The sequence below is a fragment of the Nansenia antarctica genome (genome assembly GCF_963989245.1).
Source record: "Nansenia antarctica genome assembly, chromosome: 3".
Taxonomy (NCBI): Eukaryota; Metazoa; Chordata; class Actinopteri; order Argentiniformes; family Microstomatidae; genus Nansenia; species Nansenia antarctica.
Genome location: NC_137688.1, coordinates 6,285,824 through 6,308,775, shown reverse-complemented (window position 1 = coordinate 6,308,775; position 22,952 = coordinate 6,285,824). Strand labels below are relative to the sequence as shown.

The 22,952-nt window shown below is 46.0% G+C and overlaps 1 protein-coding gene across 1 annotated transcript; it reads right to left on the bottom strand.

The window, feature by feature from the left end:
- Window positions 1-1,428: 1,428 nt before the first annotated feature.
- ergic1 (endoplasmic reticulum-golgi intermediate compartment 1) lies at window positions 1,429-22,025 on the bottom strand. Its single transcript, XM_080526172.1, has 10 exons — window positions 21,902-22,025; window positions 16,396-16,457; window positions 12,717-12,789; window positions 11,688-11,782; window positions 8,828-8,952; window positions 7,291-7,395; window positions 6,296-6,356; window positions 5,833-5,933; window positions 3,619-3,741; window positions 1,429-2,950 (listed from the first exon to the last, which is right to left on the bottom strand). Exons 1-10 carry the CDS (start codon window positions 21,919-21,921, stop codon window positions 2,843-2,845), a joined length of 873 nt encoding a protein of 290 aa, XP_080382298.1. The 5' UTR covers window positions 21,922-22,025; the 3' UTR covers window positions 1,429-2,842.
- Window positions 22,026-22,952: the final 927 nt, after the last annotated feature.

The following is a 22,952-nucleotide window of genomic DNA, read 5'->3' as shown; positions in this document are numbered from 1 at the left end:
AACTCCCTTCTTCCCTTGGCCTGCTGCTGCCAAACTGGACTGAGCTATTATGTGCCTGAAGTTCCCTCACCAGCCACTGGGTGGCAGCATTATGTCAAATCCAAATGTATTTTATATCACTCAAAGTTACACTTTTTTTTTTTTAACCTTTTATCTCCAGAGTAGGCTATGCTTCTTTTGTTTATTTGTACAAATATGCCCTTGGTGGGAAGAAATAAAGCAATATATCTTCTTTTGTCAAGTCTCACATTTTGCTAACATTTATTTGAATAGAAATGTATGCGGCAGTTAGTTTTTCTGATATTTTGTGTAAACAAACCCAACTTAATAGCTTGAGTTGAGAGACGGTTAGGTCACAAACCACAGTGATGTAGTTGACTGTGATAACAGTTTCCATGACGACCTCTAGAGTCATACACTCTGCAATACACACAAGGGCATTGTTGTGAGGTCAGCCTTTCTTGGTTTTGGCTTCAGTCCACTCACTACCCAGAGTGCACCTGGCTCACCTTAAACACACAAAACCATGACAGCAGGAATGAGGTGATCGAGGTAAACAGAGAAGTGAGGTGACCTTGAAAAGAGTTTTATGAATGAGGACTGAATACCAGCCGTGTTTTGTTTTTTTATCCCAGTGCTTATTTGTGTTAGCATAGCAGCTATTGGGATCTACAGTATGACTAGGTTAGGTTTTTTTCTCAAACATTTGCCCAAAAACTAACTTATAAATAGTGTCTCCTCTCACCCGACTGGTGTTCTAACTGTGTATCCAAAACATGAGAAACCACAGTGATGTAGTTGACTGATAACAGTGTCCATGATGAAGAGTCATACGCTGCTCTGCAATACACACAAGGGCATTGTGAGGTCATCAGTCCACTCACTACCCAGAGTGCACCTGACTCGCCTTAAATACACAAAGACCAATGACAGCGGGAATGAGGTGATGGAGGTAAACACAGAGGAGTGAGACGACAAAGAGGGAATGACGTCGCCTGACTCCCTGTTAGGACTGTACTGTCCCGTCACCGCCATGACAGATATGAGGGCGGAAAGGTCTCTGACAAACATATACAAACATATATACTCACTCATACGCCTGGAGCTTTAGATAAGGGAAGGCTGGCGCTAGGGGGGCAAAGTCCATAACAGCATGTATACACAGCATGTATACACACACACACAAACACACACAACACACACTTTCCATTTCTATCAGTCAGTGGAACGTTCCGATTAAATGTATCAAATTGACCAAGCAAGCCTGTTTCAGGAATAGAGACGTGTCATTTCTGTAATAATAATAGTTTCATTTCACTGTTGTTCCACCCAGTTGAACAGACCGACCACACCAGACAAAGGGACATGATGAACGGTTTGAGGTCATTTGTTGTGTCTTTGCCATGCAGAAGAAAGAACACACCGTGCGGTTGTCTGGACCTTTACTTGTAGAACAGGTTGCACAGGAGAGCGATTTGAGACTGTTGTATGACCTCTAGAAACTATAAATACTATTCTTTGAGTGCTATGTTTATCTATGTCCTTGATCAGGAGTTGCTATGGAAACTATGAGGTGGTTAGGGAACGTGACAAGACAAAACAGTTCCCTCTCCACAAAAAGGCAAAAAAAAAAAAAATCAGTAACAACTTCATGGACTGAATAATACAGATCATCAAACAATTACAATGAACAACATTCAAAGACACTGTAAAATACAGTATAAGAAACTAAATACAAGTCGTCTTTTTTGGCAAAAAAAAAAAACTAGGCGTCCATTATCTCATCCATATTCTGTAAGGGGGAAAAAGTGAAAGTCTGGAAGAGTCAAAACAATTTCATGACATGTTTTGACACGAGGACATTTAACAGTTAGGTTGGTCGTAAAGTATCTTTAGGAACCGTATCTTTTACGAGCATGATCTATGTAACTAACTATAAGGATGCATTCAATGCAGTGACAGTTTCAGCATACAGAGTATAAAAAATACCGTAAATTATATTTACAATGGCCGAACAGAATAACTAATTCTGTCATAGAATCATTATGGGGTGGTTTCCCTGACACAGATTACGCCTACTCCTGGATTAGTAAACAATAGGAGATTCTTCATTGAACATGGTCTTTAGTGCAGGACTAGGATTAATCTGTGGCCAGGAAAGCATCCCTGTATGTTAGTGTTCTGCATTTGACAGACACAGCCTTTCATGTCACAAAGTACAAAATATAATTTTTCTGACAAAAATGTTTCAGAGTAACAAGAGAACATCTGATGACGTAAGTGTCGGGACATTCGAGTTCATTTCAGTCAATGTCAAAGCACACGTTTAAATGAAATACAAAACCATCAGACAATTCCTTCAGTCGACAATTCCCTATAATGTAGTGTGGGAAATATACAGCCAGTTTTAGGGGTGCGTCTCAATAGTCTACGGTGGCCTCCTCTCCTCGCCTCCTTTTGTTCATCGAAGGGTGACATGTTCCATGCTGGACAGTTGAAAGCAAATAGTGCAGATGAAGACCAGGGGGATATTCCATCAACATCGCTAAAGGAAAATCCAGACTTATTTTGGATAAAGTCTCGCAAGATTTATCAGAACAAGCCTAGATTTTCTTTTAGCGACGTCGATGGAATAGCCCCCAGGAGACAAGGGAAGGATGTTCAGACCATTGAGATGCACCCCTGTAGCCTTGGTTACCCAGATCTCTTTGGGGCTTTTAGCTAACGTCTTTGTTTGGTGTTTGGCAGACAGAGTTGGCTAAAGCGGTTAGCATATCTGTGTAGCAGGCTAGCACCCATGGTATAAATAAAGACGTGCGGTGCTCCTAGTTCCTGGTCTTCTTCAGGACAACTTCCCTAACTGAATCTTCTTAAAGGCCTCCGAGGCAGTGAATATACAAGAGTCGATGATGCCGGCCACTGTAAACGTTCCCCCGATGATGGCACAGATCTGGGAGAAAGAACAGCACCAACAGGTCAGTCTTTCCACACAAGCACACTAGTTTCCACCCTCTCACTTCCTGAGCTGTGTAAAAAGTGCAAGCTATATGTCTCATCTGTGTTTGTTAGGGTTCAGTAGCCCTGGAGCGTAGAACATAACATTTGTTATGCTTCAACTCGTGAAACGTGAAGGAACGGACAGTTTTGTCTCGTGAGTCACCAGCTGAACCGCTGACTCACGTGCCACATGCTAGATGTAGTCATCTTCTGATGTGTTGCATCTTGGACAGATTAGAACAAACACCATATGCCACATATCTGCTGTGTGACTCAAACATTCACTCCAGGCGTAGGTTGCCCTGAACCGAACCAGGGAGTTGCCCTAAACTAACCCTAACATTAACCTACATCCAAACGCTAACATTAACCCACACCCCAACGCTAACATTAACCCACACCCCAACGCTAACATTAACCCACACCCCAAGGCTAATATTATCCTACACCCCAAAGTAACACGAACCATAAGGGGGATGTGAAGTGAATCCATCTCTAAACCTGTATCAGTGACCTACATCCACTTCTACCACCTCCCCATGTAACGCACTATAAACACATATAGCATCGTCACCTGCGCCATGGCGTTGTGTTTGGGCCCCCCCTCCCCGGGTGACTCACCGTGGTGATGAAGCGGTAGAGGGGCTGCCTCCTCTCCGTGTACTTGACTGTGATTGGACTGAGGTCGTAGCGGTACCAGATGGCTGGGATGATCCGGCCCGTGTGGCTGTAGGCCACGTACTCCTGATAGGGGCGAGATTATCATACAACCCTGTTAGATTTGACATTTACATTTTACATTTTCTGACACTTAGCAGACGCTTTTATCCAAAGCAACTTACAACACAGTACATGTGGCTAAAGTCAGTGAATCATCTATCCATCCTCGTCATCATAACAAAAATAAATCGATGCTAGGACCAGGGGCCATTGGCAGTCACAATGCTAGAGGAAGGAAATAAATCATGATACAGGTGATGGTACTCCTGCTGGGCATTGCTGCCTGACGCACCTCCAACAGTGCCTTTAGAACAGGTGTGCTGTGACACCTCACTGAACACCTATGTGGGCCTAACTGGGTCATCAGCTGGGGACCACCAGTCATTGACGTTTCGCTCCTTTAACCCCAGTACATCTCCTGGTGGCGGAGCGATGGCAGGGATCTCTCCCTGCCACCCCCTGCTGATGCCCTAGGTGTTGTTCGCCCCCCAACCCTTATGCTTCCTTCTTAGCCACAGCCAGAAGCTGCCTTTCTCCGCCTCCTCAGCCAGCTCTTTCATGACTTTCCGATGCCTTGCCCCTGTGCATCCTATGTCACGGAGTAGGCGAGCAGCTGAGGAACCTACGAAGCCCCTACACCCCACTTCCACAGGGCACGTAACGGCTTTCCAGCCAGCCTCCCTGCACTCCGCCGCCAGATCTGCATACTTGGCTCGCTTCCGCTCGTTGGCTGCCTCCAAACCACCCTCCCAAGGGACAGTGAGTTCGACCAGAAGGACTGTCTTGCAAGCCTCTGACCACATGACCAGGTCTGGTCGGAGCGATGTTTCCACGATCTCCCTGGGGAACTGGAGCTGTCTCCCCAGGTCGACCCTCATGGTCCACTCACTACCCGGTGCGAGGAGTCTTGCTGTATCTCTCTGACGGGAGGGTTTGACTCTCTCTCCAGCCCTTGCAAACTGGATGGGATGTCTGTCTGGAGCGGAAGGTCTGCTGTTTGCCTCCTGTCTGCATGTCTCTGCCACCTCTGCCAGCTTTTTCAGCACCAGGTCGTGTCGCCATGTGTAGCGGCCTTGGGACAGCGCTGTCTTGCAGCCTGTCAGGATGTGCTGGAGGCTCGCATTGATGGTGTTGCAAAGGGGGCAGGTCTCTTCGGCAGAAAACCATTGGTGGAGGTTTCGGGGACAAGGCAAGGTGTCATATGTTGCTCTGATCAGGAAGCTGAGCCTAGCTTGGGGGATCTTCCACAGGTCAGACCATGACATGGGCCTGTTTGTGAGACCTTCCCATGACGTCCAGCGTCCTTGCTGGCCCTGGGACACCGCCTTTATGTTAAGGCGTTCCTGCTCAGTTCTTGCCACTTCTGCCACCACCATGGCTCTTCGAAATAAATAAATCGATGCTAGGACCAGGGGCCATTGGCAGTCACAATGCTAGAGGAAGGATTATTATTATAATTATTATTGTATGTATTGTTTTTATTATTATTAACAGTAGAGGAAATGTACAGAGGGGTAGTGGGGTGTGAAGAGATCAAGTTAGCTTCCAACCACAACAATCAGGTGTATTTGGCACAGTACAAACGTAGAGCTCACTGCCATTTTAATGTGTCAATTCAATGTATTTCATGTTTGTTATCATTTGTAAAACTGTTGCTGTCTTGGAGGTCTCTCTCTTGATTCGAGTGACTTGGTCTCAAACTCTTATCTGAATGATTGACGGTAAAAAAAGAAAACTATACAAATAAACCCAAGCCTGGATACAGAGACTTTTCACCACGAGTTAGGCTGCCATGGTCACAATAATATTGACTCCCAGGTGTCAATCAAGAGGTATTCTAGGAATTACAGGAAGTCTGGTTTTATGGTTTGTTGCCACTTAAGAGCTTTTCCAGTAATTCTGAGAGAGCAGCTGCCTCTGGGTCGAGGGGACAGGTCAAGTGGTTGGTAGCCATGGTAATGAAGAATGCTCGTCCATGTCAACATTATAGCTACACTATGGTACATGTGATTTACGTTTCATACCAGTAATTCGTTTACTTTACCGGTACTGGTAACTATGTAAAAGGCAACAATGTGAGTGAAACACCACCCTACCCCCAGTACAACATCCTACCTTGTTGGCTACTGTATACTGGTAGGAGAATTTGTGCTTTCCCGACAGATCTTCATAAACTGTCGGGACTATCTTCAGGATATAGTCGTGGGAGGCCAGAGCTGAAAGAAAAACAAAACAGAATAAAACACCTTACTCATGGTGACTGAGTAAAAATATCATTGTGCTTCTTAGTCCTGAAATGAGTCATGACTAGAACTATGACTAGTATCTTACACACGTGCAAGAAAAACCGTTGGTATTCCAAATGTTCACTTTGTACCGATTTTGTCCACTAGGTGTCGCTCTTTCACACACACACACACCACTGATAAACTGTCAACCCGCGACCCCGCTCCAGTGATAACACATCTCAACACCAACAGAGCCTGGCATTCCTGATGAGCAGAGACGGAGGAGACATACGTACGGTTTGACCCCAGCCTGTCGGCCCCTCCTAAAGCGTTGAAGGAGACATACGTACGGTTTGACCCCAGCCTGTCGGCCCCTCCTAAAGCGTTGAAGGCTCCTTGGACATTTTGTACCTGGGAGAGATAAGCATTTAACCCATCTTAAACGGGCTCTCCATTGCCCCTGTGCTGTGTGTGTGTGTGTGTGTGTGTGTGTGTGTGTGTGTGTGTGTGTGTTAGCGGGGGGCGGGGTGCGTGGGTGTGTGTGTGCTGTGTGTGTGTGTGTGCTGTGTGTGTGTGTGTGCTGTGTGTGTGTGTGTGCTGTGTGTGTGTGTGTGTGCTGTGTGTGTGTGTGTGCTGTGTGTGTGTGTGTGTGTGTGTGTTAGCGAGGGGCGGGGTGCGTGTGTGTGTGTGTGTTAGCGGGGGGCGGGGTGCGTGGGTGTGTGTGTGCGTGTGTGGGTGTGTGTGTGTTAGCGGGGGGCGGGGTGCGTGGGTGTGTGTGTGCGTGTGTGTGTGTGTGTGTGTGTTAGCGGGGGGCGGGGGGCGTGGGTGTGTGTGTGCGTGTGTGTGTGTGTGTTGGGGGGGTGCGGTGCGTGGGTGTGTGTGTGTGTGTGTGTTAGCGGGGGGCGGGGGGCGTGGGTGTGTGTGTGCGTGTGTGTGTGTGTGTGTGTGTTGGGGGGGTGCGGTGCGTCGGTGTGTGTGTGTGTGAATGTGTGTGTGTGTCGGTGTGTGTCGGTGTGTGTGTGTGTGTGCGTGTGTGTGAGAGTGTGTGTGTGTCGGTGTGTGTGTGTGTGTGTGTGTTAGTGGGGGGCGGGGGGCGGGGTGCGTGTGTGTGTGTGTTAGCGGGGGGCGGGGTGCGTGGGTGTGTGTGTGCGTGTGTGTTGGGGGGGTGCGGTGCGTGGGTGTGTGTGTGTGTGCGTGTGTGTGATAGTGTGTGTGTGTGTGTCGGTGTGCGTGTGTGTGTGTGTGTGCGTGTGCGTGTGTCGGTGTGTGTGTGTGTGTGTGTCGGTGTGTGTGTGTGTGTTGGGGTTGCTAGGATACCAGGTAGACAGGAGCTGAATAGACTCACCGTCAGCTTATCTCCGAAGGCGAGCTTGTGGATGATGTGGGTCATGTCTGGACTCTGGGGCTGGGCGGTGGCGCTGTGGGTCGACACGTGGAAATTCCCCGGTACCTGGAGGATCGGTAGATCAATCACACAACCAATAAGGAAGGAGAGAGGACAGAAACCCCAGGAGAAACCCCGTCCCACCCCTGTTTGTTGTGATGATGTACTGTCTACTAAATGCCCCTGACCTGACGTACAACAGATCAAACCTAACACCACCGACCGTTTTCTGTTATTTTAACTTGCACTGGTTGATTATCCGTCTCAGGTTGTGTTTAACTCGATAAAAGTGTTTAACGTGTCCTGGGGTGGTCCAGTGGTCTAGCACCGCGGTCTACAGTGCACACATATGCCCATGTCGGCGTGGGTTTGAATCCGGCCCATGCCCTGCTGACATGTCCTCTCTCCCTTCTTCTCCTTTACTTTCCTGTCTGTCTTCACTACGGTATATCTGTCCAATAAAATTAAAAATACGAGTGGGGAAAAACTAACTGTGGTTTAACGTTTAAACCGTAGGGCAAATCATTTTAAATGTCCTGGAGAGAGAGAGAGAGAGAGAGAGAGAGAGAGAGAGAGAGAGAGAGAGAGAGAGAGAGAGAGAGAGAGAGTGACGTTGGAGATGCTAGTGGGACAAAGAGGCCTTTAAAAGGCCGGGCATCTGAAATCCCTCCAGCTGGGCTGACGTTGACGCCGCAGAGCGCTCTTCCTTTTAACCATAACTCAGTTCTGACCGGGAGAGAGACGCCTGGGAGAGGCTCTGACGTAAGGCTCAGCCCCGCTGTTGTCACATGCCTCTGCTTAAGCTCCTCGTGATCCAGGGTCATCAGACAATACAGCAACGCTGCTTATTGGTTTTCCATCACTCTGTTTATTTATGTTTTTATATATCATTTTTTCTCTGAGTGGGGCAGTCCCACTCGTATTTTTCATTTTATTGGACAGGGTTAGTGAAGGTAGACAGGAAAGTAAGGAGAAGAAGGGAGAGAGGGCACGTCAGCAGGGCATGGGCCGGATTCAAACCCATGCCGACATGGACGTATATATGTGTGCACTGTAGACCGCGGTGCTAGACCGCTGGACCACCCCAGGCCACCATCCTCACACTGTTAATGTATCCATTTAACAGTGTGAGGATGGTGGCCTGGGGTGGTTACATGATGGGGGTAAAGCACCCGGCCTCTTATCCAACGAGGAACTCTTCCAAGTGAGAAGTTGCCCTGTTGCTGTTGGTGTGTGTCTTTGTGGAGTACATGTGACAGCAGCTGGTGAAAATTTAAATACATTTGGAAAACCAATGACACACTCGCTAGTCAAGCCAAAACACTGCAACGCAATGGATCCGGTGAGTAATCCCCACTGCTACCTAATTAGTGTAGAGCGATGGGGATTACTCACCCAATCCATTGCATTGCAATATTTCGGCTTGACTAACGAGTGGTGTGTCATTGGTTTTCAAATGAATTATAATCTTTCAGAATAAGAGTCCAGACGGACGTACTTTGTTGATGGTGAACTCTCCCTCGAAACGGCAGCCGTGTTCGTTGTTCAGAGGCACCTTCATGCTGTTGTCTATGTGGCCCACCTCGTGACGACCCATCTCATCCTGGATGTCCAAACCCACCACTGACGGGGAGGAGGGGATGGATAGAGGGAGGGAGGGAGGGAAGAGAGAGGAAGAAGGACAAAAATAGGAGGGGGGGGGGGGGGGGAGTAGAAGGATCAGGTGAGAGGGAGAAGGAGCGAGAGAGACAGAGAGAGAGAGAGAGAGAGCGTAGTGAGAGCACAGTCCATCTCTGTCGGACGCCAAGGTAGTCAAAGTACACAAACCCCCCCCCCACAGAAAGTAACCACGGTAACCGCGGGCAGCAGCGAGAGGCAGGAGACTGAGGAGCAGCAGACAGGCTCTGTGGGTTGATACAGCCAGACGGCCGTTACACAGCGCTGCTTCACACAGAAACAACATAGTAGTCGTGGTCGTCTTAGGCGCAGAGTAAACACAAACAGGTGTTTTCTAGTTGGGACCACCCGTCTTAACCTGCCGCCAATCATGTGGGAACCACACAGTCTCACACAGGACCAGCAGCAAAGTGCTGACATGTGTAGAACAGACTCTTTACCCCCAGCTAGCCGAGCCCTCCCTGTGTTTTTCCACCTCCTCTGTCTGTCTGTCCATCTCTCCCCCCCCTCTCTCTCTCTCTTCTCTCACTGTATCTCCCTCCCCCCCCCTCTCCTCCCCTCCACCGCCCCCATCTCCAACCCTGCTGGGACTGATCTAGGCTGACACGTTGGCAGGACATGACACGTGTGTGTGTGTGTGTGTGTGTGTGTGTGTGTGTGTCGGGGGGGGGGGGGGGGGGGGGGGGAGTGGGGTGTCTGGTGGATGTCTGGTGGACCCGGTGTCTGGTGTCACACGCGGCCTGACCTTTGACATCCGAGACGACGAGTCCAAATCCATCCGAGCCCAAACAAGCCACCCTCCCAAAAATACAGCGGATACATAGATGGACGGAGAGAGGGAGGGAGGGCGCGAGGGATGGATGGGATAGTGTATCTTACATGGGAGTGGTTTCTCTTTTTTAAGCCCCTTAACCTTTAATCAGCGGATGCGCCCTCCTCTCCTCTCCTCTCCATGTAGAGCAAACGCTTTTAAACGCTTCCAGGGTAAATAGTTGTCATTTCAGATTTTCCATGAGGTCACACGTCGAGTTGTGGCTCGAAAACTGTATCTGTAAAAGGTTGTGTGGAGGGGGGCGGAGCCTAACTATGGGATCGCAGCAGAGGGAGAGGACGACACTGAGGTAACCGAGGTAACTGAGGTGACGGAAACGCTAGCAGACAACGCTAGCAGACAACCCTAGCAGCCAAACGCTAGCAGGCACACGTGACGAAACAGATTTATCTCTCTATACTGTACGGAAACAACAACAGCACACAACAGAGTTTGTAAGACACAGTCAGACACATCGCCTCATTCGACAACTGTTCATAACCGCAACCCGTAATTTGTGGAGCGAGACGTGCCAAGAGCCCTGTGGAAGACAGCGAGGGGAACGCCGTGCGTTCGCTTCAGTACAACGGGTTTGACTGTTCCGACCCTGCAGTGCTGACAGGGTGAATGGGGTCTAAACATACAGCAGCAGACACATGTACATTCATACGTGACCTTTAGTGTCAGATAGGAGGAGGATAGGGACTCTTTGTTCCACAACGTTGTGACTGAGGGAGGCCTTTCTTTCTTTATAAACACATGCTGCACAGCTGTGGGTCTGGAGGCCAGAGGAACGCGCACGCACGGACACACGCACACACACACACACACACAGAGACACAGACAGACACACAGACAGACACACACACACATACACACACACTGACAGACAGACACAGAGACACACAGACACACACACAGACAGACACACAGACAGACACACACAGAGACACACAGACAGACACACACGCAGACACACGCGCAGAGACACACGCAGAGACATACACACACACAGAGAAACACAGACAGACACACACACACACACACACGCAGACACACACACGCAGAGACACACAGACACACACACGCAGAGACACACAGACAGACACACAGACAGACACACACACACACACACGCAGAGACACACAGACAGACACACAGACAGACACACACACACACACACACACACATTCTATTAGCCTTTCCATTTTGGGAGTGGACCAACTCATTTTCCTGCTTTCTGCGCTGGCTGGGTGGTGTTGGGCATGTGTGTGAGGATGTGTGTGTGTGTGTGTGTGTGTGTGTGTGTGAGAATATGTGTGTGTGAGGATATGTGTGTGTGTGTGTGTGTGTGTGTGTGTGAGGATGTGTGTTCATTATAGTTGCCTCTGTGATTTGTCAGTGAAACAGGCATAGTTTCTGAGGGGAGTCATAAGTAGGGAATAACAAATGACTTGGCCTCTCTCTCCTCCCTTCACTAGCCCCGCCCAGTTGTGACATCACAGACCAGCCCTCCACAAAGGCAACTATGTGTCAGATGTGGGCCATGATGCTTTGTTGTGAACATATCATATAGAACAAGGTTGGATTATGGTGTGACATTATCTAGAGTTGCTCAACAGTCATAACATAATATACAGTGAGGTCAACAAACCCATACTCTTATCTTGTTTGGCAATATAGATGAAAAACAAGGGACCATCGTGTCATCTAAAATGATCCATATTAAAATAGACCATATCTGATAACACCAAGATAATCAAAGGCAATAATATAAGTTAGGGTTAACTTGGTACATTACGGTTAAGTTAGTACATTCAGATTCAGGCATAGCAATACAGTATAGGTGTATTTATGTATATATACTCACAATCACAGTGTAAGTTTGGCAAACTGATGTTTAAACTCACTTCTATCTTCCCACCACTATCCTTATCTGGGTCATCCACATACAGCTCATTTACTCTACAGATGAAGGGAGGGGGAGAGAGAGAGAGAGAGGAAGAGAGAGAGAGGGCGGGGGGGGAAGAGAGGGCAAGAGAGAGGGAGAGAGGGAGGGACAGAGGGGAGAGAAGGGGGGGGAAGGGGGAGAGAGAGAGAAAAATGGTTAGATACAATATTTTAATTCATACATATTTAATATTATTCATTAACATTTATACATGGCTCAACAGAAGCCAAGTAACAACAGAATAACTGTTCATGGTCGAAAAAAAACCAGAATCTGAAAAACAATTCAACGTTTTTTTCATTTAATATGAATGGGCCATTTTTGTCCCCGTGGGTCCATGTTGTAACCGAAATGTTATTGTTGTTGACATTTTCGAGAAAATTGCATTTCATACATCTTTGTCAATCTAATTTCCTTCCTCTCGTTCCCTCCGCCCACGGCCGCCCCTCGCCGCTCAGGGACGCTGACGCAGACACACGCCCAAAGACAATATCCTGTGCGAAAATTTACTCCATTTGTTGGTTGCGACACTCGAGCCGCAGATACGATAATGAGAACATCCCTGTTGGTGATTAGGCGCTCCGTCTTACGTGTGGGACTCTGTATGGGCTGACATACACACATTTAATGTGGTCATTAATGTGTGTATGTGGTAATGTTGTTGTAGATGGCAGGGCATTACGTGATTATGGTCATTTGGGTATGGTGTGTGTGTGTGTGTGTGTGTGTGTGTATGGTGTGCGTGTATGGTGTGTGTGTGTGTGTGCGTGTGTGTGTGTGTGTGTGTGTGTGTGTGTGTGTATGGTATGTGTGTGTGTGTGTGTGTGTGTGTGTGTGTATGGTGTGTGTGTGTGTGTGTGTGTGTATAGTGTGTGTATAGTGTGTGTGTGTGTGTGTGTGTGTGTGTGTGTGTGTGTGTGTGTGTGTGTGTGGAGGTAAGGCACCTACATTTCAGTGGCTATGAATCCCGTCAGTTCGGACAGAAACAGGAAGACAATGAAGACGCAGCAGAGGATGGAGACTGTGGAGGGAGAGTCACACGGTTAGCTTAGCGTGCACACACACGCACACGCACACACGCAAACACACACACACGCACACACACGCAAACACACACACACATAGACCCACACACACACACAGTGCGTGTGTGAGGATGTGTGTGTGTGAGGATGTGTGTGAGTGTAGCCCACACCCTGACCCCAAGGCTGGCGCTGAGTGACTATGGGAGGGGTGGCCTCAGTCCACCCGACGTGCGTCTTGCCTCGGCGGTGGCTATGGGGCAGGGGTGGGTTAAGACATGTTTATTTCTGAAGAAAAAAAAAAGAACCCAAAAAGTTAAGAAATGTTTTTCTCTCTCTCTCGCCCGCCCACCCAAGGTGTTGGTTCTGGCGCCGGGCCTGCCTGATCCTACTTAAGCTGGTGGTAAACAAACGGTTTTGGGCCAGGATGACTTACCTAAAAGGGTTTTGGAATGGCCTCAAGATGGCCGACTGATTAAAGCTAATGTTTCAAGGCATAGCTCACTGCAGATCAGCCGTGACCGACCCCATTTGGGGAAAACACTGAGCTCAGCTATTGACATCAATGAAAATCACTACCCGCTCATAAAAATGTCCTCGAAATAGCAGTGTTTTACTGGTGGTGTGAGCCCTACCATTAGGCTGTTTTTAAAGACCCTCTTGTAGTGATTACTCCTTAATACTGATGACATAAAGCAGCCATTACAACATATCTGCTTAGAGACCAGTGAGCTCATGCTGACAGAAAGCGTCATTTAAAACCAGTCGTTTTTTGGTTTCCTGAGCCAAAGCGTGAGCTGAAGCTAAAATGTCTTCCTTATTCGCAGGAATCAGTCCCTTTTGTTGAGGAAGACACCAAATTAGGATGTTTAACCAAGCATAAACAGTAATACACGTTCTATTTGAAGTTAAGGCAAAAGGAGGGGGAAAAAAATTAAGAACTGGCTTTCAGGGTATATATTCCCTTGTTTCTAAATCCTTCAAAACACACGCCTGCAGATTAAAATCTAACACCTCTGTGTGTTTACACAGTTAAATATAGGAGTAACTGATTCTTGTCTGTGTCGACCAAGGTCTATCCGGTGTGAGTTACCATGGCAATCACGTGACTAGACTGAGTCAGAGAGCTAGCTCAGCAGGTGAGGCTTTTTTTTTATGTTTTTTTTTTCATTCTGTTGGTCACATGACCATGCGGTTTTTAGCAGACGTCATGAGTTTACAGGAGGTAATGTTTAACCAAGACACAAACAATAGGGAGTGTCTCCATGACACATAGGTCACCCATCGGGTTCAACACAGGACACCTCGTTAAGCCCAGGGCTTGAGAAGTCATGTTCCTGGAAAGGTCTTTCAACAGAAGGAGGGGATCAGGTTACTAATCTCTGTTATGGTAACTCCATCAATGGAAATATTGATCACGCAAACTGTCTTTCTCAATGCCCCACGGAAACAGTCAGTCTAAATATACCTGACCTAAAGGGATGTGTTCAGAACAGCGTGTGTAGAAGCCAACAACGCAATGCAGTTTTATCAGTGTAACAAGACCCAGGAGGAAGAGAATCAATCAGGGGCCGTCGGTGGCGTCCCTTCTCTCTCACCCGTCCTTCCTGTCAAACCTCTACTGTCTCTATCGCAATAAAAAAACTAATATGAATGGGACTGCCACACTCGGGGAAAAAAAATTACTTAAAAAAAAAGAAGACAATCTATCGTCTCTCCGTGCGTTCGTAGCGTATCACACAGGCGTACAGCAGCATCCATGGAGCCTGTTGTCCCAAGCTTTGGTTCTGAACTAACTCGGCATGTCCGATGGTTAGGACAAAACCCCTCAAGGTGAACCCAGTGGAATTCAGTCCTGAAAAATAACAAATCAAAAGGGTCAAATATGTAGCCTTTTAAGAGCGGGGGGGGGGGTCTGTTTGTGGTTGCCTGTGGAGTCAGACATGTCATACTGTGAAAGTCCCTGCTGGGAAAACCAATAACGGTTACCCAATATCCACTGCAGCCCTAGGCGACGGTAAAAGGTCTGGAAGGATGGATCGGTATTAGCCATACCATGAATAACTCCACTGCTACCTTGTCCTCTTGTACGGTGCCTTCGCAAAGATATTCATTGCAAAATTACATGAACTATTATCCTTGCATTAAGATGGACTCAAGTCAACTTATTGAGTGATTTGTTGATGGCATTTTTGCATTTTAGCTCGTTTTCAGTGCGTCATAGCAAAGGGTCCAAATACTTATAATGTCCATGAGGTATTTCTGTATTTCAATTTTAATAAATGTACTGACATTTAAAAAAAAAAAATTTGATTCTGGGGTATTGTGTGTGGATTGATGGAAAATCATTTTAATTTAATCCATTGTAAATTGTAAATAACTCAACAAAATGTGGAAAAAGTGAAGGGGTCTGACTCCGTTGCGAAGGCGCTGTATGCTAGGTGGAATGTGCTAGACTTATTCAACCCCTCTACATCCACACACACATTCCTCAGGGTCCATCTGGAGCGAGGCTGGTTTAGTGACATCATCAGCAGGAGACCCTCCTCTGGTCATGTCAAAGAACAACACCTGCAGTTGTGTAAGGGTTAGAGGTTTTCAAGCTTCAAGGTTATTGTTACATCTCCTTATACAAGTATAAGAGGGTAAAAGTCTTAGGTTTCAGATCCTCGACACGGCAGCGACAAGAGAAATAAAGTGGCTGTAGTTATAAAAAACACAAATAAGGCAAAGATAAATCAAGTGGCAATAGTTATAAGAGACAAGTGAGACAATAAGACATGTGACAAATTGAGCAATACATGAGTGGTAGGAATACATAGTAGAAATAGCATGAGCATTACAGTTCACATCCTGTAGTGTCATCCGGGTTGGGGAGGGGGCGATAATGAATCAATACTAGTCATTGATTAGGAAACTGAAACTATCTATCTCGTTCCAGATGGACCCTCGGGAATGTTGGTGTGGATTCAGAGGGTCTGAGTCAGTAGACGAAATTCCATCTAGCGTGTAAGAGAGGCAACGGTAGAGGTGGAGTCGAGTCAAGTCAAAGAACGAATCCTAACAGTTTGTGTATGGGTTAGAGCTAGCATACTGCAGTGTCACCAGGGACAGGGGCGATGATGAATCAATACTAGTCATTGATTAGGAAACTGAAACTCGATCTCCAAACGATCTCCGTATACTTCAAAAACGGTAGGAAGCGATGAATAATCAAATGTCAGGGTCGGTGACACATCGACAGCTGGATGATGAACAGGAGAACGTGACACCAAAGACAGTGATTTGCACTGGTCTGACAGGTCTGGAGAGCATGGGGGTGGAGGTGATAATTAACCTACTTACACGCTACCTGTGCAACGACAATTAACTACCCCCCCCTGCCCGCGCGCTCGCGCGCGCGCCCCCGCTTTGAGAAGTACCTGTTCACTATTGGCAGGTTGCCCAGACTTAAAGCCCTTAGATTACACCCACTCCTTGGCTTCAAAGCCGATTTAATTGAGAGCTCAGAAATGACAGGCCACCCCTCCTTATACCAGGAAGAGCACACAGGTAAATAAGGTCAGGTGTGCCGCTCCCCGCTGACTGACTGAAGGGCTACTCACTGCAGGCTCCCGTGTACGTGGGCTGGGTGAGGTCTTTGGGTACTTTCCTGTAAATATCCAACCTGAAGAGAAGAAAAGAAAAAGGAACAAGAACAAGAAATGGGTCAGTGAGGGGGAAAAGAAGAAAAAGGAGAAAAAGTAAACACAATGTGCTGGAACGACACGGCTCGGGAGTACATTCTGTACCCAGAAGGCCGTGCGGTATTACAGAAGAGCAGTGGAATGTTAGCTCTGGAACGCGGCCACTACAAACAGGCCCAGGCAGCCAGGCGAACACACACAGGGCCGCTTCATCCTACAGGGGGTTTACGTCTCTCCGCCTGCGCATTCCTCCACTGGAGCTTTGACCCAGATAAGAGCCCTGCGGACCTCAATACACACCCTCAATACACACACACTCAGCCCTCACTGAGACAGAAAGACGAACAGAGAGAGAGAGAGAGAGTGTGTGTGTGTGTGTGTGTGTGTGTGTGTGTGTGTGTGTGTGTGTGTGTGTGCATTTGTATATCTTTCTCTCTGTCTGTTCGTCTTTCTGTCTCTGTGAAGGACGAAAGTGTGCTGTCTGTGTATCTCTCAGTCTCACACACACACACACACACACACACACACACACGCACACTTTCCATGTGCTCTGTATGATACAAATGGAGCTGGATTTTGGTTGGACTGTCAAATATTTATATTCATATTTCAATTGTATTTATTTAAGAATGTTTATTTTGGCAAAGCAGCTTGGTACGGAAAACTAAATAATGAATGAGAAACCGATGACCAATATCTCACTGAACCACCTCCTTTGACAGGATTTCTCAGTATTGCCTATTTGGGGAGCAAAAAAATAAATAAAGCTTTGCTGCTTTGCTGCGACTCAACAGCCAAACTATTCAGGCTCGCTAGCTCTGGTCCTGCCCTTTTTCGGCGTTGAAACATTTTCACCACAAACTCCATCACTGGCTCTCCAAAACTCCACCCACTCCTCCTCTTCTCCTCCTCTCTTCTCCCCGAAACTCCACCCGCTCCTCCTCTCCTCTCCTCTCCTCTCCTCTCATCTCCCCCTCTTCCCAAAACATCCACATCTGTGCACACTTCTTCCACAAAGTGGCTGCCAGTAAAATAGCACAGCTGACGTAATACAGGGAGGGGGAGGAAGTGGGAGGGAGGGCTTCCTGTCCAGGCCCACACCCCCCGCTGTTCCCCCGCTGTTCCCCCGCTGTTTCACCGGTTTTCCGCACCCGCTGCTTCGCCTTACAGTACGCCCCCCTACACCCCCTCTCCTCCTCTACCCCCCCCCCAACCCCCTCAACCCCCCTCCCTCTCCCTCTCCCCTCCCTCCACTTCCTGATTAGTATTAGGATCATTGTGTTCTGAGAGCAGAGATGACAGGATGCGGAGGGCATAGCTAACCCCTGTGGTGTGTGTGTGTGTGTGAGAGAGAGAGAGAGGAGTTAACTATGCCCTTAGAGAGAGGGCCGTACTGTACTAGTGGAGGATCATGACTGACTGCTCACGCTTCCTGGCAGACTGTTTCTCAACTGCTCACAGTGTCGTCCTTTCCTCATCCTTTCCTCATCTACGTTGATCTGATAGATCCAAACAGTTGAACGCCATAATATTTACACTGCTGGCAAATCTTTCCACATATGTTATTCATGAGAGGACACAGTGAAAAATTCTACAACTGTAAGTCGCATTGGATGAAAGCGTCCGCTAAATGGCATACATTTTATATTAAGAAAAGGAAGTCACGTTAAACTAATGAGACACACCCTAAACCTACTCTCTGTTAGAATGCATGAGGCTCTTAAGCTTGTGTCCAAATTCTGGGTCGCTAAAATGGAACTGGTTAGTGTAGTGAGAGCTTGAGTGTGTTTTTCTAGCTCAGGTTGCAAGGATAAAGGGTAGGTAGCTAGCCAGGTCAAGCTCTTTTCTTTTGGCAGCGATGAGCCACAACTGGCAATAATAAGACTGGGGGGCGGAGCTCCAACGAAGTTGCTGACAGAATATAGGTGCTAGTTCTAACTCCCATTTCCTGAGGAATTAGGCTAAACTGTCTCTCTCCTTCTCCCTCCTCTCCTCCTCCCTCTCCCTCTCCCACACACACAATGACTAAGACTGAATATAGAACACCTTGTATTCACAAAGCCAAATAACTAACTGACCTTTCAGTGTTCAGCCACAGATCCATCACTGTGTTTGCAATATCCTGAATCTCTCCCTCCTTCCCTCTTTACCAACCCCCAGATGTTCTGCTTTCTCTCCGCTCGTGTTTCCGAGCAGGGCCCAGGCCTTTCCGATCACAGGGACATCGTGTCCACTCCACATCAGCACTCAGGAACGAGCGTGAAACGTCAAAGGTCATGACACTGGTGGAAGTCACTGAGTCACTAAACCGAGTGCAGTGAGGTAATCAGCCAGAGAGCGGTAGATTCACTGATTGCGGTAGATTCACTGAGTAAACTTTCATAATGACGACATTTCGAGAAAGTCTTCTCCTAAGTGACAGATGACAAGCTGGTAAAAGGAGGTAGTTATTGGAAGGACAAGCGAGCGGCGCTTCGCGGCCACAGCGTCATGAAACACATGTCACCACCGCAACATGTCACCACCATGCTGCATCATCTCTGCTCAGTAAAAGCGGCCTCGTCATCTCGCCCTCAAAGACGTAAGAGCACATCACACACCTCAGGAGTCGGCACGGTAACAGCTGAGTGTCAATATGTGACATCATCATCCCATGTCCCAGCTGTGTCCAGGCACGGGGGGTTAACAGGGGGACAGTCACTAATGACTGCTGTCATGCAGTGATCTGACCTATAGGCCACACTCAGAAGTAGGAATGGGCTCATATTTAACATTATGGAATATCCTGATATTTGGAGCACATAATAATAATTAGGGATGCTCCGATTTATCGGCCACCGATTTAAATCGGCCGATTTCACTCCAAATGACTCGATCGGTGATCGGCAAAAATGGCCGATCGCAAAAACCGATTTATTTATTTATTTTTTCTTTCCTGGGGAAGACAGATAACTGAACAGAAAACATAGGAGGACGTAACAGTATGTAAACCATGAAGGCCACGTTTATGATGTCTTTTATACAGCCATATCGACTGACTTGGGCTTCAGGCCCTAACTGGGTGATAGGCCAGACCTTTACTATGCCATAAAAATGGGTCTGCGTTTGCTTGGTGCCTAATGGATCAAAACTTTTGTCTAAAAAGCAAAAAATATGTAGGCTATCCAGTCAGTAGGCCTACAATTATGTATTTAAAAAAAAATCGGTATCGGTATCGGTTAATCTTGAGGAAAAAAATCGGTGATCGGTATCGGCCCCAAAAATCCAGATCGGAGCATCCCTAATAATAATAATGATTATCATTATTATAGATTATTCTCTTAAATAAAATAATCTGTGAACAGTCTGTGAAAGTGTTTAAAACGTCAGATACAGTATGTGCATAGCTGCCCTACAAGCGCACATCTATATATATATATATATATATATATATATATATATAATAATATGCGATTTAGCTGACGCTTTTATTCGAGGCGACTTACATTTATTATGTTTTTATATATGTAAAGCACTTTGTGACCCCTGGTCTGGGATAGGTGCTATAGAAATAAAACTTTACTTACTTTACATTGCAGTGAGTGCATATGTTTCGGTGTATAATGGTCCCAGCGGAAATCGAACCCACAACCTAAGCATTGTCAGCATCATGCTCTACCAACTGAGCCACAGAGGACCATCTATCTGAACAGATATCAAACGTAAATGTATCACAAAAGCAATGAAGAAAGTATCAAAAGAAAACATGTTGGGGTTTTTGGTCTAGGATTAGCCTTAAGCCTTGCCTGTGAAACCGGCCTTAGATTAATGGTGGTAATTGCAACTGCTGTGAAAATCCAAACCTCATAAGTCTCTGGTCCATACAGAAGCTAGGCGGGACTTATGATGACTTACTTGCTATTATCAAACAATATTTCTTTTGTTTGATGTGGTCATAGCTGGCAGCTGCCTTGATACATTTCGCAATTCATGTTTGACAAACTCCTGCAGGTACAATGAATCTAGATATGAAATGAATGCATGTGGCTGCATATCCTGTTCTTTATTTACACACAAGGGTGTGGAACTGCAGCATCTCAGAAGTATCTTAGTAGACACTTCAATAGATTGGTTATAATGTTTAGCAACTGATCAAATCTAGGGCTAAGGACTGGTGACTATTTACCCACTACTCTCACACTCATAATCCACCTGAATACCGCTGTGTATAGGCCTGTATCCTCTCATCCCTACAGATACTGTGTATCATGCCTTACCTGCTGTCATCTACTGCTACCTCGGGGCTAGGCCTACTCATGCCATTTCTGTTTTATTTCTGTCTATTTATTATTTATATTATTATGCTACTCTATTGTCTCATGTTATTGTTATATCTATAGTGTTTTTTTGTTTGTTTGTTTTTTACATTTTTGGCATTTAGCAGACGCCTTATTCCAAAGCGACTTACAATCAGTACATTTGACTAAGTAAGTGAGTAATCTATCCACTAGTCATAGCAGGAGGAAAAAGTAATCTACGCTCAGGCCTGGGGCCATTGGCAGTTGTCGTGCATAGTTATGTATAACTAGAACTATTGCCATTTTCTCTTGTTGCTCCAATGTCGAGGAACCGAAGCCTAATCATTTTACTCTCTTACACGTGTAACAATAAACTTGATTCTGATTCTGAAATCATTTAGCAAACCAAGCCATGATGACCCCCCACTCATGACTGAATCTGATGACTGTCTGAGACTGGCACACACACACAGAGAGTTCCATTGTCCATCCACGAGAAAGGGTAGGATGAATGACACATTGGGGACAGAGAGAAACATGTGTCCATCATATTACAGGTGTAAGCCTATAGATCACACTTTAAGAGAGTGTACTATGCCATAGAGAGCAACAGAAATCACCTTACATTTATCAGACGTTTAGGATGTTTAGGAAAATAACAGAATAAGCTATCATATGGAAATTAAACAGTTAACACATACACATTATTCGCAACCTGCAAAGCAAAACACAACCTGCAAAATAGTGGATTTCATTCGTGTAGGATTATTTATATAATCTTGCATAAGTTTTAGTTTTCGGCTTCATTGAAAAACTATCTTGTGAGTACTTCTTCAGGTTAAGGAGGCCATCAGAACTGTCTGTCTGCATGCATGGGGCAGGAACTTCAGAAAAAAGCTTCCAAACGGGGGGCAACATAATCGTTGAATGTGAACCCCTGACTAGACATGGTTACAATGTAACAATCTAGTGGCAACAATCATGCAACAATCATGCAACAATCATGCAACAATGTATCTGGCCGCAAACTTGTGGGCTCGCGCACTTGAGAAGAGTCTTTCTCCATCCGATCCATCCGCATACAAACACCCCCGTACATGATCACAGCGTGTTAACCAACGAATGATCAACTGAAGTTCTCTACTCACCTCCTCACATCGAAAGGCATGGTGTTTGCACGTTTTACGGGGGAGTATGCAATAATAATAATAATTCACTATACAGGTAAAAACGCTCAACCAAAGTCTCTTCAATCCTACCGGTTGTTCGTCGGTGCCGAGGTGACGTCAGCTTAGGACGCTTTGCACAACCCTATTGGTCAGAAAGACTTCCTGGTTTGATGATTCTGCATCCGCTTTGTGCTTCCAGGACCAGTATCAGTATATCAGTACTGGTCCCTGTTTGACTATCGATGGTTATGACAGGGGTATTATGTATTATGTATTAGTATAATATACTATAACATAATATATAATAATAAAAAATTAGCCTTTTAATTGAAAATGTTTTTTGCTTTATCTTACTGTGTTGTAGCACTCTGAGATTTTATATGTAAAGTGCTTTTATAAATAAAATGTATTATTATTATTATTACTTATTAAGTTTTAATGGCAAAAATTAAAAACCACCCTTTTATACAGTACCAGTCAAAAGTTTGGACACACTTTCCCGTTCGAATGGACTCTGTATATAGTCTATGAATAATAATATCATATCATATCAAAAACATGCAAAATTATTTTACAAAATAAAATAATGATTTATCAGGACACTACAGTAGCCTACAGATGGAGGAAACGTCTAAAGCCAGACGTGCGAAGATTGTGCCCAAATTCTGCTTTAATTTGATTATTAATTAAATTATTGATTACTTTATGTGTCCTTAATTTCCCCTCGGGGATCCATAAAGTACCCATCTATCTATCTATATATCTATCGAGTATGTTATTCTGAACTACTATGATCTGAGCATATCCACACACAACTTCAAGGGTTAGGGTTAGCTCTCAAATGGCATACTGCTTTTTCATCTGACCTCCATATTTCTAATGTTATAAGCAGTTTAGTTTGGATCTGTTTTATAGGCAGAAATTAGTCAAACAGGGCATTCAGCTAAAGAGGTCTAATGTATTGATTCTAAGTCGCTTTGGAATAAAGCGTCTGCCAAATGCCAAAAATGTAAAATGTAAATGTAGGTTA